Raw genomic sequence first — 17,813 nt, 5'->3', positions numbered from 1 at the left:
GCTGAAAACTTTATACTTTTAAACTCGGACAAAACAGAGATACTAGTTCTAGGTCCCAAGAAACAAAGAGATCTTCTGTTGAATCTGACAATTAATCTTGATGGTTGTAAAGTCGTCTCAAATAAAACTGTGAAGGACCTCGGCGTTACTCTGGACCCTGATCTCTCTTTTGACGAACATATCAAGACTGTTATAAGGACAGCTTTTTTCCATCTACGTAAAATTGCAAAAATCTGCAGGAAAAGCATGGATTAAGTTTTGTCACTTCTAGGTTAGACTACTGCAATGCTCTACTTTCCGGCTACCCGGATAAAGCACTAAATAAACTTCAGTTAGTGCTAAACACGGCTGCTAGAATCTTGACTAGAACCCAAAAATGTGATCATATTACTCCAGTGCTAGCCTCTCTACACTGGCTTCCTGTTAAGGCAAGGGCTGATTTCAAGGTTTTACTGCTAACCTACAAAGCATTACATGGGCTTGCTCCTACCTATCTTTACGATTTGGTCCTGCCGTACATACCTACACGTACACTACGGTCACAAGACGCAGGCCTCCTTACTGTCCCTAGAATTTCTAAGCAAACAGCTGGAGGCAGGGCTTTCTCCTATAGCGCTCCATTTTTATGGAATGGTCTGCCTACCCATGTGAGAGACACAGACTCAGTCTCGATCTTTAAGTCTTTACTGAAGACTCATCTCTTCAGTAGGTCATATGATTGAGTGTAGTCTGGCCCAGGAGTGTGAAGGTGAACGGAAAGGCTCTGGAGCAACGAACCGCCCTTGCTGTCTCTGCCTGGCCGGTTCTCCTCTCTCCACAGGGATTCTCTACCTCTAACCCTATTACAGGGGCTGAGTCACTGGCTTACTGGTGCTCTTCCATGCCATCCCTAGGAGGGGTGCGTCACTTGAGTGGGTTGAGTCTCCTGTCGTATCCAGTGTCCTGTGTGAATTTAAGTATGCTCTCTAATTATTTTTCTCTTCTCTCAGAGGACCTGAGGCCTAGGACCATGCCTCAGGACTACCTGGCCTGATGACTCCTTGCTGTCCCCAGTCCACCTGGCCGTGCTGCTGCTCCAGTTTCAACTGTTCTGCCTGCGGCTATGGAACCCTGACCTGTTCACCGGACGTGCTACCTGTCCCAGACCTGCTGTTTTCAACTCTCTAGAGACAGCAGGAGCGGTAGAGATACTCTCAATGATCGGCTATGAAAAGCCAACTGAAATTTACTCCTGAGGTGCTGACTTGCTGCACCCTCGACAACTACTGTGATTATTATTATTTGACTGGTCATCTATGAACATTTGAACATCTTGGCCATGTTCTGTTATAATCTCCACCCGGCACAGCCAGAAGAGGACTGGCAACCCCTCAGAGCCTGGTTCCTCTCTAGGTTTCTTCCTAGGTTCTGTCCCTTCTAGGGAGTTTGATGGAGGATTATTAATTGTCTGTAGGAAAACCTGGAGGGATACGAGGGACACAGAAGATTATTTTGAGGACATACAGAAAGTTAGTTTTTTTGTGTTTGTGAAAATCTAGACAAGATGAGTAGGAGAGCGTCTTGCAGGCTCCCATTCCACTCCACTCCACTCCTCCATTCCACTCCTCCATCCCATTCCACTCCATTCCACTCCACTCCACTCCTCCATTCCACTCCCCTCCAATCCACTCCATTCCAATCCACTCCAATCCACTCCATTCCACTCCATTCCACTCCACTCCACTCCATTCCACTCCACTCCCCTCCATTCCCCTCCATTCTACTCCATTCCACTCTACTCCATTCCACTCCATTCCACTCCATTCCACTCTACTCCATTCCATTCTACTCCATTCCCCTCCATTCTACTCCACTCCACTCTATTCCACTCTACTCCATTCCACTCCATTCCCCTCCATTCCATTCCACTCCACTCCTCCATTCTACTCCACTCCACTCATTCCACTCCATTCCACTCCACTCATTCCACTCCATTCCACTCCACTCATTCCACTCCATTCCACTCCACTCCTCCATTCCACTCCTCTACTCCACTCTACTCCACTCTACTCTACTCCATTCCACTCCCCTCCATTCCCCTCCATTCTACTCCATTCCACTCATTCCACTCCATTCCATTCCACTCATTCCACTCCACTCCATTCCATTCCACTCCATTCCATTCCACTCCACTCCACTCCTCCATTCCACTCTACTCCATTCCACTCTACTCCATTCCACTCTACTCCATTCCACTCTACTCCATTCCACTCTACTCCATTCCACTCCACTCCATTACACTCCACTCCATTCCACTCCATTCCACTCTACTCCATTCCACTCCCCCCCATTCCGCTCCACTCCATTCCGCTCCACTCCACTTCGCTCCACTCCACTTGTTTTGGTGTATTAGTTTTACCTGTTACTTTGTTTGCTCAAAATCTTCTATTTTAGCTACAATTGTATCATATTTTATTCATTGAACTTTTACTTTCCTTTTGTTGCTACGTTGTCGCGAGGGTTCTATTGTTGCTACGTTGTCGCGAGGGTTCTATTGTTGTCGCGAGGGTTCTATTGTTGCTGCGTTGTCGCGAGGGTTCTATTGTTGCTACGTTGTCGCGAGGGTTCTATTGTTGCTGCGTTGTCGCGAGGGTTCTATTGTTGCTGCGTTGTCGCGAGGGTTCTATTGTTGCTGCGTTGTCGCGAGGGTTCTATTGTTGCTGCGTTGTCGCGAGGGTTCTATTGTTGCTACGTTGTCGCGAGGGTTCTATTGTTGCTGCGTTGTCGCGAGGGTTCTATTGTTGCTACGTTGTCGTGAGGTTAACCTGCAAGGAAGCATTTCACTGCACTGTGTACTCCACCTACATCAGGTGTATATGACTAAGAAACAAATTTGAACAAACATGTGTACAAACTGTGAGTCGGTCTGTCGGTGTGTGTGTGCGTGCGGTTGGCTTCTCACTTTGCAGAGACCCTGTTGGACACAGTCTTGGTGGCCCGTGTCACAGCACACTGTAGCATCTTAATCGTTTGTTCTCCAATCCATCCTACGTCCTCCTGCACATCAGGCAGCCATTCTAACAGTCTGGGAGGAGAGACGGGGCATTAGTAATATATAATAATACATAATAGTCTGGGAGGAGACTATATATAATATATTATTGTTATTATAACAGTTTAGGAACACAGGACATGTCAACAGTCATGAGAGTCAATAACACTGCATGGTCAGGATGAGATTCATTAAAGCTGTAGAACAACATAGCAACACTTTTTGCAATGGTTTGTTATTGGCTGTCCTGACACTGGTCACATGATGAACCTGACCCGGTCACTGGTCACATGATGAACCTGACCTGGTCACATGATGAACCTGACCTGGTCACTGGTCACATGATGAACCTGACCTGGTCACTGGTCACATGATGAACCTGACCTGGTCACTGGTCACATGATGAACCTGACCTGGTCACATGATGAACCTGACCTGGTCACTGGTCACATGATGAACCTGACCCAGTCACATGATGAACCTGACCCGGTCACTGGTCACATGATGAACCTGACCTGGTCACATGATGAACCTGACCCAGTCACTGGTCACATGATGAACCTGACCCAGTCACTGGTCACATGATGAACCTGACCTGGTCACTGGTCACATGATGAACCTGACCTGGTCACTGGTCACATGATGAACCTGACCCAGTCACTGGTCACATGATGAACCTGACCTGGTCACTTGTCACATGATGAACCTGACCTGGTCACATGATGAACCTGACCTGGTCACATGATGAACCTGACCTGGTTACATGATGAATCTGACCTGGTCACATGATGAACCTGACCTGGTCACATGATGAACCTGACCCAGTCACTGGTCACATGATGAACCTGACCCAGTCACATGATGAACCTGACCTGGTCACATGATGAACCTGACTTGGTCACATGATGAACCTGACCTGGTCACTGGTCACATGATGAACCTGACCCGGTCACTGGTCACATGATGAACCTGACCTGGTCACATGATGAACCTGACCCAGTCACTGGTCACATGATGAACCTGACCTGGTCACTGGTCACATGATGAACCTGACCTGGTCACTGGTCACATGATGAACCTGACCCAGTCACTGGTCACATGATGAACCTGACCTGGTCACTGGTCACATGATGAACCTGACCTGGTCACATGATGAACCTGACCCGGTCACTGGTCACATGATGAACCTGACCTGGTCACTGGTCACATGATGAACCTGACCTGGTCACATGATGAACCTGACCTGGTTACATGATGAATCTGACCTGGTCACATGATGAACCTGACCTGGTCACATGATGAACCTGACCTGGTCACTGGTCACATGATGAACCTGACCCAGTCACATGATGAACCTGACCTGGTCACATGATGAACCTGACCCCGGTCACTGGTCACATGATGAACCTGACCTGGTCACATGATGAACCTGACCCAGTCACTGGTCACATGATGAACCTGACCTGGTCACTGGTCACATGATGAACCTGACCTGGTCACTGGTCACATGATGAACCTGACCCAGTCACTGGTCACATGATGAACCTGACCTGGTCACTTGTCACATGATGAACCTGACCTGGTCACATGATGAACCTGACCTGGTCACATGATGAACCTGACCTGGTTACATGATGAATCTGACCTGGTCACATGATGAACCTGACCTGGTCACATGATGAACCTGACCCAGTCACTGGTCACATGATGAACCTGACCCAGTCACATGATGAACCTGACCTGGTCACATGATGAACCTGACCTGGTCACTGGTCACATGATGAACCTGACCCGGTCACTGGTCACATGATGAACCTGACCTGGTCACATGATGAACCTGACCCAGTCACTGGTCACATGATGAACCTGACCTGGTCACTGGTCACATGATGAACCTGACCTGGTCACATGATGAACCTGACCTGGTCACTGGTCTCATCATGTGACCAGGTCAGGTTCATCATGTGACTGGGTCAGGTTCATCATGTGACTGGGTCAGGTTCATCATGTGACCAGTGACTGGGTCAGGTTCATCATGTGACCAGGTCAGGTTCATCATGTGACCAGTGACCGGGTCAGGTTCATCATGTGACCAGGTCAGGTTCATCATGTGACTGGGTCAGGTTCATCATGTGACTGGGTCAGGTTCATCATGTGACCAGTGACTGGGTCAGGTTCATCATGTGACCAGGTCAGGTTCATCATGTGACCAGTGACCGGGTCAGGTTTATCATGTGACCAGGTCAGGTTCATCATGTGACCAGGTCAGGTTCATCATGTGACCAGTGACCGGGTCAGGTTCATCATGTGACCAGGTCAGGTTCATCATGTGACCAGGTCAGGTTCATCATGTGACTGGGTCAGGTTCATCATGTGACCAGGTCAGGTTCATCATGTGACTGGGTCAGGTTCATCATGTGACTGGGTCAGGTTCATCATGTGACTGGGTCAGGTTCACCAGTGACTGGGTCAGGTTCATCATGTGACTGGGTCAGGTTCACCAGTGACTGGGTCAGGTTCATCATGTGACTGGGTCAGGTTCACCAGTGACTGGGTCAGGTTCATCATGTGACTGGGTCAGGTTCATCATGTGACTGGGTCAGGTTCATCATGTGACTGGGTCAGGTTCATCATGTGACTGGGTCAGGTTCATCATGTGACTGGGTCAGGTTCATCATGTGACCAGTGACCAGGTCAGGTTCACCAGTGACTGGGTCAGGCCTAGATAGAGAAAATGCACAGCTATATGTACAGAAATATAACAGGACCGTAGCCAACCCAAATCAGGAGTAAGCGGTTCCCTGCGGCTACAGAGCCATCCGGCCATGAATATATCCCTGTTTGTAATCATGTGTGTTTGTAGTCCTGTGTGTTTGTAATCCTGTGTGTTTGTAGTCCTGTGTGTTTGTAATCCTGTGTGTTTGTAGTCCTGTGTGTTTGTAGTCCTGTGTGTTTGTAATCCTGTGTGTTTGTAATCCTGTGTGTTTGTAACTTGTAACTACACGAGCAGAGAGCTTTGTCCTACCTAACAGTAACAGACAGAGCAGACTCCAGGGGGAGGGTGTAGGGTCTAGTCCTACCTAACAGTCATGGACAGAGCAGACTCCAGGGGGAGGGTATAGGGTCTAGTCCTACCTAACAGTCATGGACAGAGCAGACTCCAGGGGGAGGGTATAGGGTCTAGTCCTACCTAACAGTCATGGACAGAGCAGACTCCAGGGGGAGGGTATAGGGTCTAGTCCTACCTAACAGTCATGGACAGAGCAGACTCCAGGGGGAGGGTATAGGGTCTAGTCCTACCTAACAGTCATGGACAGAGCAGACTCCAGGGGGAGGGTATAGGGTCTAGTCCTACCTAACAGTCATGGACAGAGCAGACTCCAGGGGGAGGGTATAGGGTCTAGTCCTACCTAACAGTCATGGACAGAGCAGACTCCAGGGGGAGGGTATAGGGTCTAGTCCTACCTAACAGTAACAGACAGAGCAGACTCCAGGGGGAGGGTATAGGGTCTAGTCTTACCTAACAGTCATGGACAGAGCAGACTCCAGGGGGAGGGTATAGGGTCTAGTCCTACCTAACAGTCATGGACAGAGCAGACTCCAGGGGGAGGGTATAGGGTCTAGTCCTACCTAACAGTAACAGACAGAGCAGACTCCAGGGGGAGGGTATAGGGTCTAGTCCTACCTAACAGTCATGGACAGAGCAGACTCCAGGGGGAGGGTGTAGGGTCTAGTCCTACCTAACAGTCATGGACAGAGCAGACTCCAGGGGGAGGGTATAGGGTCTAGTCCTACCTAACAGTCATGGACAGAGCAGACTCCAGGGGGAGGGTGTAGGGTCTAGTCCTACCTAACAGTCATGGACAGAGCAGACTCCAGGGGGAGGGTATAGGGTCTAGTCCTACCTAACAGTCATGGACAGAGCAGACTCCAGGGGGAGGGTATAGGGTCTAGTCCTACCTAACAGTCATGGACAGAGCAGACTCCAGGGGGAGGGTATAGGGTCTAGTCCTACCTAACAGTCATGGACAGAGCAGACTCCAGGGGGAGGGTATAGGGTCTAGTCCTACCTAACAGTCATGGACAGAGCAGACTCCAGGGGGAGGGTATAGGGTCTAGTCCTACCTAACAGTCATGGACAGAGCAGACTCCAGGGGGAGGGTATAGGGTCTAGTCCTACCTAACAGTCATGGACAGAGCAGACTCCAGGGGGAGGGTATAGGGTCTAGTCCTACCTAACAGTCATGGACAGAGCAGACTCCAGGGGGAGGGTATAGGGTCTAGTCCTACCTAACAGTCATGGACAGAGCAGACTCCAGGGGGAGGGTATAGGGTCTAGTCCTACCTAACAGTCATGGACAGAGCAGACTCCAGGGGGAGGGTATAGGGTCTAGTCCTACCTAACAGTCATGGACAGAGCAGACTCCAGGGGGAGGGTATAGGGTCTAGTCCTACCTAACAGTCATGGACAGAGCAGACTCCAGGGGGAGGGTATAGGGTCTAGTCCTACCTAACAGTCATGGACAGAGCAGACTCCAGGGGGAGGGTATAGGGTCTAGTCCTACCTAACAGTCATGGACAGAGCAGACTCCAGGGGGAGGGTGTAGGGTCTAGTCCTACCTAACAGTAACAGACAGAGCAGACTCCAGGGGGAGGGTGTAGGGTCTAGTCCTACCTAACAGTCATGGACAGAGCAGACTCCAGGGGGAGGGTGTAGGGTCTAGTCCTACCTAACAGTCATGGACAGAGCAGACTCCAGGGGGAGGGTATAGGGTCTAGTCCTACCTAACAGTCATGGACAGAGCAGACTCCAGGGGGAGGGTGTAGGGTCTAGTCCTACCTAACAGTAACAGACAGAGCAGACTCCAGGGGGAGGGTGTAGGGTCTAGTCCTACCTAACAGTCATGGACAGAGCAGACTCCAGGGGGAGGGTGTAGGGTCTAGTCCTACCTAACAGTCATGGACAGAGCAGACTCCAGGGGGAGGGTGTAGGGTCTAGTCCTACCTAACAGTAACAGACAGAGCAGACTCCAGGGGGAGGGTATAGGGTCTAGTCCTACCTAACAGTAACAGACAGAGCAGACTCCAGGGGGAGGGTATAGGGTCTAGTCCTACCTAACAGTCATGGACAGAGCAGACTCCAGGGGGAGGGTATAGGGTCTAGTCCTACCTAACAGTAACAGACAGAGCAGACTCCAGGGGGAGGGTGTAGGGTCTAGTCCTACCTAACAGTAACAGACAGAGCAGACTCCAGGGGGAGGGTGTAGGGTCTAGTCCTACCTAACAGTAACAGACAGAGCAGACTCCAGGGGGAGGGTGTAGGGTCTAGTCCTACCTAACAGTAACAGACAGAGCAGACTCCAGGGGGAGGGTGTAGGGTCTAGTCCTACCTAACAGTCATGGACAGAGCAGACTCCAGGGGGAGGGTATAGGGTCTAGTCCTACCTAACAGTCATGGACAGAGCAGACTCCAGGGGGAGGGTATAGGGTCTAGTCCTACCTAACAGTAACAGACAGAGCAGACTCCAGGGGGAGGGTGTAGGGTCTAGTCCTACCTAACAGTCATGGACAGAGCAGACTCCAGGGGGAGGGTGTAGGGTCTAGTCCTACCTAACAGTCATGGACAGAGCAGACTCCAGGGGGAGGGTGTAGGGTCTAGTCCTACCTAACAGTAACAGACAGAGCAGACTCAAGGGGGAGGGTATAGGGTCTAGTCCTACCTAACAGTAACAGACAGAGCAGACTCCAGGGGGAGGGTATAGGGTCTAGTCCTACCTAACAGTCATGGACAGAGCAGACTCCAGGGGGAGGGTATAGGGTCTAGTCCTACCTAACAGTAACAGACAGAGCAGACTCCAGGGGGAGGGTGTAGGGTCTAGTCCTACCTAACAGTAACAGACAGAGCAGACTCCAGGGGGAGGGTGTAGGGTCTAGTCCTACCTAACAGTCATGGACAGAGCAGACTCCAGGGGGAGGGTATAGGGTCTAGTCATACTTAACAGTAACAGACAGAGCAGACTCCAGGGTGAGGGTGTAGGGTCTAGTCCTACCTAACAGTAACAGCCAGAGCAGACTCCAGGGGGAGGGTGTAGGGTCTAGTCCTACCTAACAGTCATGGACAGAGCAGACTCCAGGGGGAGGGTATAGGGTCTAGTCCTACCTAACAGTAACAGACAGAGCAGACTCCAGGGGGAGGGTATAGGGTCTAGTCCTACCTAACAGTAACAGACAGAGCAGACTCCAGGGGGAGGGTGTAGGGTCTAGTCCTACCTAACAGTCATGGACAGAGCAGACTCCAGGGGGAGGGTATAGGGTCTAGTCCTACCTAACAGTAACAGACAGAGCAGACTCCAGGGGGAGGGTATAGGGTCTAGTCCTACCTAACAGTAACAGACAGAGCAGACTCCAGGGGGAGGGTATAGAGTCTTACCTAACAGTCATGGACAGAGCAGACTCCAGGGGGAGGGTATAGGGTCTAGTCCTACCTAACAGTAACAGACAGAGCAGACTCCAGGGGGAGGGTATAGGGTCTAGTCCTACCTAACAGTAACAGACAGAGCAGACTCCAGGGGGAGGGTATAGGGTCTAGTCCTACCTAACAGTAACAGACAGAGCAGACTCCAGGGGGAGGGTATAGGGTCTAGTCCTACCTAACAGTAACAGACAGAGCAGACTCCAGGGGGAGGGTATAGGGTCTAGTCCTACCTAACAGTCATGGACAGAGCAGACTCCAGGGGGAGGGTATAGGGTCTAGTCCTACCTAACAGTAACAGACAGAGCAGACTCCAGGGGGAGGGTGTAGGGTCTAGTCCTACCTAACAGTAACAGACAGAGCAGACTCCAGGGGGAGGGTATAGGGTCTAGTCCTACCTAACAGTAACAGACAGAGCAGACTCCAGGGGGAGGGTATAGGGTCTAGTCCTACCTAACAGTCATGGACAGAGCAGACTCCAGGGGGAGGGTGTAGGGTCTAGTCCTACCTAACAGTAACAGACAGAGCAGACTCCAGGGGGAGGGTATAGGGTCTAGTCCTACCTAACAGTAACAGACAGAGCAGACTCCAGGGGGAGGGTGTAGGGTCTAGTCCTACCTAACAGTAACAGACAGAGCAGACTCCAGGGGGAGGGTATAGGGTCTAGTCCTACCTAACAGTAACAGACAGAGCAGACTCCAGGGGGAGGGTGTAGGGTCTAGTCCTACCTAACAGTCATGGACAGAGCAGACTCCAGGGGGAGGGTATAGGGTCTAGTCCTACCTAACAGTAACAGACAGAGCAGACTCCAGGGGGAGGGTGTAGGGTCTAGTCCTACCTAACAGTAACAGACAGAGCAGACTCCAGGGGGAGGGTATAGGGTCTAGTCCTACCTAACAGTAACAGACAGAGCAGACTCCAGGGGGAGGGTGTAGGGTCTAGTCCTACCTAACAGTAACAGACAGAGCAGACTCCAGGGGGAGGGTGTAGGGTCTAGTCCTACCTAACAGTAACAGACAGAGCAGACTCCAGGGGGAGGGTGTAGGGTCTAGTCCTACCTAACAGTAACAGACAGAGCAGACTCCAGGGGGAGGGTATAGGGTCTAGTCCTACCTAACAGTAACAGACAGAGCAGACTCCAGGGGGAGGGTGTAGGGTCTAGTCCTACCTAACAGTAACAGACAGAGCAGACTCCAGGGGGAGGGTGTAGGGTCTAGTCCTACCTAACAGTCATGGACAGAGCAGACTCCAGGGGGAGGGTATAGGGTCTAGTCCTACCTAACAGTAACAGACAGAGCAGACTCCAGGGGGAGGGTATAGGGTCTAGTCCTACCTAACAGTAACAGACAGAGCAGAATCCAGGGGGAGGGTGTAGGGTCTAGTCCTACCTAACAGTAACAGACAGAGCAGACTCCAGGGGGAGGGTATAGGGTCTAGTCCTACCTAACAGTAACAGACAGAGCAGACTCCAGGGGGAGGGTATAGGGTCTAGTCCTACCTAACAGTAACAGACAGAGCAGACTCCAGGGGGAGGGTGTAGGGTCTAGTCCTACCTAACAGTAACAGACAGAGCAGACTCCAGGGGGAGGGTGTAGGGTCTAGTCCTACCTAACAGTAACAGACAGAGCAGACTCCAGGGGGAGGGTGTAGGGTCTAGTCCTACCTAACAGTAACAGACAGAGCAGACTCCAGGGGGAGGGTATAGGGTCTAGTCCTACCTAACAGTAACAGACAGAGCAGACTCCAGGGGGAGGGTGTAGGGTCTAGTCCTACCTAACAGTCATGGACAGAGCAGACTCCAGGGGGAGGGTGTAGGGTCTAGTCCTACCTAACAGTCATGGACAGAGCAGACTCCAGGGGGAGGGTATAGGGTCTAGTCCTACCTAACAGTAACAGACAGAGCAGACTCCAGGGGGAGGGTATAGGGTCTAGTCCTACCTAACAGTAACAGACAGAGCAGACTCCAGGGGGAGGGTGTAGGGTCTAGTCCTACCTAACAGTAACAGACAGAGCAGACTCCAGGGGGAGGGTATAGGGTCTAGTCCTACCTAACAGTAACAGACAGAGCAGACTCCAGGGGGAGGGTATAGGGTCTAGTCCTACCTAACAGTAACAGACAGAGCAGACTCCAGGGGGAGGGTATAGGGTCTAGTCCTACCTAACAGTAACAGACAGAGCAGACTCCAGGGGGAGGGTGTAGGGTCTAGTCCTACCTAACAGTAACAGACAGAGCAGACTCCAGGGGGAGGGTGTAGGGTCTAGTCCTACCTAACAGTAACAGACAGAGCAGACTCCAGGGGGAGGGTATAGGGTCTAGTCCTACCTAACAGTAACAGACAGAGCAGACTCCAGGGGGAGGGTGTAGGGTCTAGTCCTACCTAACAGTAACAGACAGAGCAGACTCCAGGGGGAGGGTGTAGGGTCTAGTCCTACCTAACAGTAACAGACAGAGCAGACTCCAGGGGGAGGGTGTAGGGTCTAGTCCTACCTAACAGTAACAGACAGAGCAGACTCCAGGGGGAGGGTGTAGGGTCTAGTCCTACCTAACAGTAACAGACAGAGCAGACTCCAGGGGGAGGGTATAGGGTCTAGTCCTACCTAACAGTAACAGACAGAGCAGACTCCAGGGGGAGGGTGTAGGGTCTAGTCCTACCTAACAGTAACAGACAGAGCAGACTCCAGGGGGAGGGTGTAGGGTCTAGTCCTACCTAACAGTCATGGACAGAGCAGACTCCAGGGGGAGGGTATAGGGTCTAGTCCTACCTAACAGTAACAGACAGAGCAGACTCCAGGGGGAGGGTATAGGGTCTAGTCCTACCTAACAGTAACAGACAGAGCAGACTCCAGGGGGAGGGTGTAGGGTCTAGTCCTACCTAACAGTAACAGACAGAGCAGACTCCAGGGGGAGGGTATAGGGTCTAGTCCTACCTAACAGTAACAGACAGAGCAGACTCCAGGGGGAGGGTATAGGGTCTAGTCCTACCTAACAGTAACAGACAGAGCAGACTCCAGGGGGAGGGTATAGGGTCTAGTCCTACCTAACAGTAACAGACAGAGCAGACTCCAGGGGGAGGGTGTAGGGTCTAGTCCTACCTAACAGTAACAGACAGAGCAGACTCCAGGGGGAGGGTGTAGGGTCTAGTCCTACCTAACAGTAACAGACAGAGCAGACTCCAGGGGGAGGGTATAGGGTCTAGTCCTACCTAACAGTAACAGACAGAGCAGACTCCAGGGGGAGGGTGTAGGGTCTAGTCCTACCTAACAGTAACAGACAGAGCAGACTCCAGGGGGAGGGTGTAGGGTCTAGTCCTACCTAACAGTCATGGACAGAGCAGACTCCAGGGGGAGGGTATAGGGTCTAGTCCTACCTAACAGTAACAGACAGAGCAGACTCCAGGGGGAGGGTATAGGGTCTAGTCCTACCTAACAGTAACAGACAGAGCAGACTCCAGGGGGAGGGTGTAGGGTCTAGTCCTACCTAACAGTCATGGACAGAGCAGACTCCAGGGGGAGGGTGTAGGGTCTAGTCCTACCTAACAGTAACAGACAGAGCAGACTCCAGGGGGAGGGTGTAGGGTCTAGTCCTACCTAACAGTAACAGACAGAGCAGACTCCAGGGGGAGGGTGTAGGGTCTAGTCCTACCTAACAGTAACAGACAGAGCAGACTCCAGGGGGAGGGTATAGGGTCTAGTCCTACCTAACAGTAACAGACAGAGCAGACTCCAGGGGGAGGGTGTAGGGTCTAGTCCTACCTAACAGTCATGGACAGAGCAGACTCCAGGGGGAGGGTGTAGGGTCTAGTCCTACCTAACAGTCATGGACAGAGCAGACTCCAGGGGGAGGGTATAGGGTCTAGTCCTACCTAACAGTAACAGACAGAGCAGACTCCAGGGGGAGGGTATAGGGTCTAGTCCTACCTAACAGTAACAGACAGAGCAGACTCCAGGGGGAGGGTGTAGGGTCTAGTCCTACCTAACAGTAACAGACAGAGCAGACTCCAGGGGGAGGGTATAGGGTCTAGTCCTACCTAACAGTAACAGACAGAGCAGACTCCAGGGGGAGGGTATAGGGTCTAGTCCTACCTAACAGTAACAGACAGAGCAGACTCCAGGGGGAGGGTATAGGGTCTAGTCCTACCTAACAGTAACAGACAGAGCAGACTCCAGGGGGAGGGTGTAGGGTCTAGTCCTACCTAACAGTAACAGACAGAGCAGACTCCAGGGGGAGGGTGTAGGGTCTAGTCCTACCTAACAGTAACAGACAGAGCAGACTCCAGGGGGAGGGTATAGGGTCTAGTCCTACCTAACAGTAACAGACAGAGCAGACTCCAGGGGGAGGGTGTAGGGTCTAGTCCTACCTAACAGTAACAGACAGAGCAGACTCCAGGGGGAGGGTGTAGGGTCTAGTCCTACCTAACAGTAACAGACAGAGCAGACTCCAGGGGGAGGGTGTAGGGTCTAGTCCTACCTAACAGTAACAGACAGAGCAGACTCCAGGGGGAGGGTGTAGGGTCTAGTCCTACCTAACAGTAACAGACAGAGCAGACTCCAGGGGGAGGGTATAGGGTCTAGTCCTACCTAACAGTAACAGACAGAGCAGACTCCAGGGGGAGGGTGTAGGGTCTAGTCCTACCTAACAGTAACAGACAGAGCAGACTCCAGGGGGAGGGTGTAGGGTCTAGTCCTACCTAACAGTCATGGACAGAGCAGACTCCAGGGGGAGGGTATAGGGTCTAGTCCTACCTAACAGTAACAGACAGAGCAGACTCCAGGGGGAGGGTATAGGGTCTAGTCCTACCTAACAGTAACAGACAGAGCAGACTCCAGGGGGAGGGTGTAGGGTCTAGTCCTACCTAACAGTAACAGACAGAGCAGACTCCAGGGGGAGGGTATAGGGTCTAGTCCTACCTAACAGTAACAGACAGAGCAGACTCCAGGGGGAGGGTATAGGGTCTAGTCCTACCTAACAGTAACAGACAGAGCAGACTCCAGGGGGAGGGTATAGGGTCTAGTCCTACCTAACAGTAACAGACAGAGCAGACTCCAGGGGGAGGGTGTAGGGTCTAGTCCTACCTAACAGTAACAGACAGAGCAGACTCCAGGGGGAGGGTGTAGGGTCTAGTCCTACCTAACAGTCATGGACAGAGCAGACTCCAGGGGGAGGGTATAGGGTCTAGTCCTACCTAACAGTAACAGACAGAGCAGACTCCAGGGGGAGGGTATAGGGTCTAGTCCTACCTAACAGTAACAGACAGAGCAGACTCCAGGGGGAGGGTGTAGGGTCTAGTCCTACCTAACAGTAACAGACAGAGCAGACTCCAGGGGGAGGGTATAGGGTCTAGTCCTACCTAACAGTAACAGACAGAGCAGACTCCAGGGGGAGGGTATAGGGTCTAGTCCTACCTAACAGTAACAGACAGAGCAGACTCCAGGGGGAGGGTATAGGGTCTAGTCCTACCTAACAGTAACAGACAGAGCAGACTCCAGGGGGAGGGTGTAGGGTCTAGTCCTACCTAACAGTAACAGACAGAGCAGACTCCAGGGGGAGGGTATAGGGTCTAGTCCTACCTAACAGTAACAGACAGAGCAGACTCCAGGGGGAGGGTATAGGGTCTAGTCCTACCTAACAGTAACAGACAGAGCAGACTCCAGGGGGAGGGTATAGGGTCTAGTCCTACCTAACAGTAACAGACAGAGCAGACTCCAGGGGGAGGGTGTAGGGTCTAGTCCTACCTAACAGTCATGGACAGAGCAGACTCCAGGGGGAGGGTGTAGGGTCTAGTCCTACCTAACAGTAACAGACAGAGCAGACTCCAGGGGGAGGGTATAGGGTCTAGTCCTACCTAACAGTAACAGACAGAGCACACTCCAGGGGGAGGGTGTAGGGTCTAGTCCTACCTAACAGTCATGGACAGAGCAGACTCCAGGGGGAGGGTGTAGGGTCTAGTCCTACCTAACAGTAACAGACAGAGCAGACTCCAGGGGGAGGGTATAGGGTCTAGTCCTACCTAACAGTAACAGACAGAGCAGACTCCAGGGGGAGGGTATAGGGTCTAGTCCTACCTAACAGTAACAGACAGAGCAGACTCCAGGGGGAGGGTGTAGGGTCTAGTCCTACCTAACAGTAACAGACAGAGCAGACTCCAGGGGGAGGGTGTAGGGTCTAGTCCTACCTAACAGTAACAGACAGAGCAGACTCCAGGGGGAGGGTGTAGGGTCTAGTCCTACCTAACAGTAACAGACAGAGCAGACTCCAGGGGGAGGGTGTAGGGTCTAGTCCTACCTAACAGTAACAGACAGAGCAGACTCCAGGGGGAGGGTATAGGGTCTAGTCCTACCTAACAGTAACAGACAGAGCAGACTCCAGGGGGAGGGTATAGGGTCTAGTCCTACCTAACAGTAACAGACAGAGCAGACTCCAGGGGGAGGGTATAGGGTCTAGTCCTACCTAACAGTAACAGACAGAGCAGACTCCAGGGGGAGGGTGTAGGGTCTAGTCCTACCTAACAGTAACAGACAGAGCAGACTCCAGGGGGAGGGTGTAGGGTCTAGTCCTACCTAACAGTAACAGACAGAGCAGACTCCAGGGGGAGGGTGTAGGGTCTAGTCCTACCTAACAGTAACAGACAGAGCAGACTCCAGGGGGAGGGTGTAGGGTCTAGTCCTACCTAACAGTAACAGACAGAGCAGACTCCAGGGGGAGGGTGTAGGGTCTAGTCCTACCTAACAGTAACAGACAGAGCAGACTCCAGGGGGAGGGTGTAGGGTCTAGTCCTACCTAACAGTAACAGACAGAGCAGACTCCAGGGGGAGGGTGTAGGGTCTAGTCCTACCTAACAGTAACAGACAGAGCAGACTCCAGGGGGAGGGTGTAGGGTCTAGTCCTACCTAACAGTAACAGACAGAGCAGACTCCAGGGGGAGGGTGTAGGGTCTAGTCCTACCTAACAGTAACAGACAGAGCAGACTCCAGGGGGAGGGTATAGGGTCTAGTCCTACCTAACAGTAACAGACAGAGCAGACTCCAGGGGGAGGGTGTAGGGTCTAGTCCTACCTAACAGTAACAGACAGAGCAGACTCCAGGGGGAGGGTGTAGGGTCTAGTCCTACCTAACAGTAACAGACAGAGCAGACTCCAGGGGGAGGGTATAGGGTCTAGTCCTACCTAACAGTAACAGACAGAGCAGACTCCAGGGGGAGGGTATAGGGTCTAGTCCTACCTAACAGTAACAGACAGAGCAAACTCCAGGGGGAGGGTGTAGGGTCTAGTCCTACCTAACAGTCATGGACAGAGCAGACTCCAGGGGGAGGGTGTAGGGTCTAGTCCTACCTAACAGTAACAGACAGAGCAGACTCCAGGAGGAGGGTATAGGGTCTAGTCCTACCTAACAGTAACAGACAGAGCAGACTGCAGGGGGAGGGTGTAGGGTCTAGTCCTACCTAACAGTCATGGACAGAGCAGACTCCAGGGGGAGGGTGTAGGGTCTAGTCCTACCTAACAGTAACAGACAGAGCAGACTCCAGGGGGAGGGTATAGGGTCTAGTCCTACCTAACAGTAACAGACAGAGCAGACTCCAGGGGGAGGGTATAGGGTCTAGTCCTACCTAACAGTAACAGACAGAGCAGACTCCAGGGGGAGGGTATAGGGTCTAGTCCTACCTAACAGTAACAGACAGAGCAGACTCCAGGGGGAGGGTGTAGGGAAGCATCATAGTCGTCATCATCCTGACTGGCAGCAGGTTGCTTAGCGACTGGACCAGACTGTATCTCTCCTTGCAGGCTTCCACCAAAGCTACAGAGAGAGAGAGAGAGAGAGAGAGAGAGAGAGAGAGAGAGAGAGAGAGAGAGAGAGAGAGAGAGAGAGAGAGAGAGAGAGAGAGAGAGAGAGAGAGAGACAGAGAGAACAATTCACTCGCTGAAAACATTACCTAAATACATGAGTTACAGAGAGAGATACAAAGAGAGCTACTGAGAGGAGAAGAAGAGAGCTACAGAGAGAAGGAGAGCTACTGAGAGGAGAAGAAGAGAGCTACAGAGAGAAGGAGAGCTACAGTGAGAAGGAGAGAGCTACAGAGGGAGATACAAAGAGAGCTACTGAGAGGAGAAGAAGAGAGCTACAGAGGGAGATACAAAGAGAGCTACTGAGAGGAGAAGAAGAGAGCTACAGAGAGAAGAAGAGAGCTACAGAGGGAGATAGAGAGGGAGATAGAGAGGGAGATAGAGAGGGAGATAGAGAGGGAGGCATAGGGAACAATACATAGCTTTTATTTAGCTGGTGCTGTTCTTTACTCTGCCTACAGAGAGCGGCAGA

The 17,813-nt window shown here is 51.9% G+C and overlaps 1 protein-coding gene across 2 annotated transcripts in view; it reads right to left on the bottom strand.

Annotated features, from left to right (window-relative positions):
* Positions 1-17,813, bottom strand: part of LOC139584155 (patatin-like phospholipase domain-containing protein 2) — a 43,632-nt gene that overhangs the window by 9,879 nt on the left and 15,940 nt on the right. The window contains exons 7-8 of one of the 2 annotated variants that reach the window (XM_071415678.1): positions 17,162-17,294; positions 2,942-3,064 (exon numbers count right to left, since the gene is read on the bottom strand). In XM_071415678.1, coding sequence (XP_071271779.1) covers positions 2,942-3,064; positions 17,162-17,294 — 256 coding nt within the window. The other variant, XM_071415679.1, reaches the window with a different exon arrangement.

This window comes from Salvelinus alpinus, chromosome 9, assembly GCF_045679555.1.
Source record: "Salvelinus alpinus chromosome 9, SLU_Salpinus.1, whole genome shotgun sequence".
NCBI lineage: Eukaryota > Metazoa > Chordata > Actinopteri > Salmoniformes > Salmonidae > Salvelinus > Salvelinus alpinus.
The sequence above is the reverse complement of the archived record's forward strand: the minus strand, read 5'-3'. Positions and strand labels throughout refer to the sequence as shown.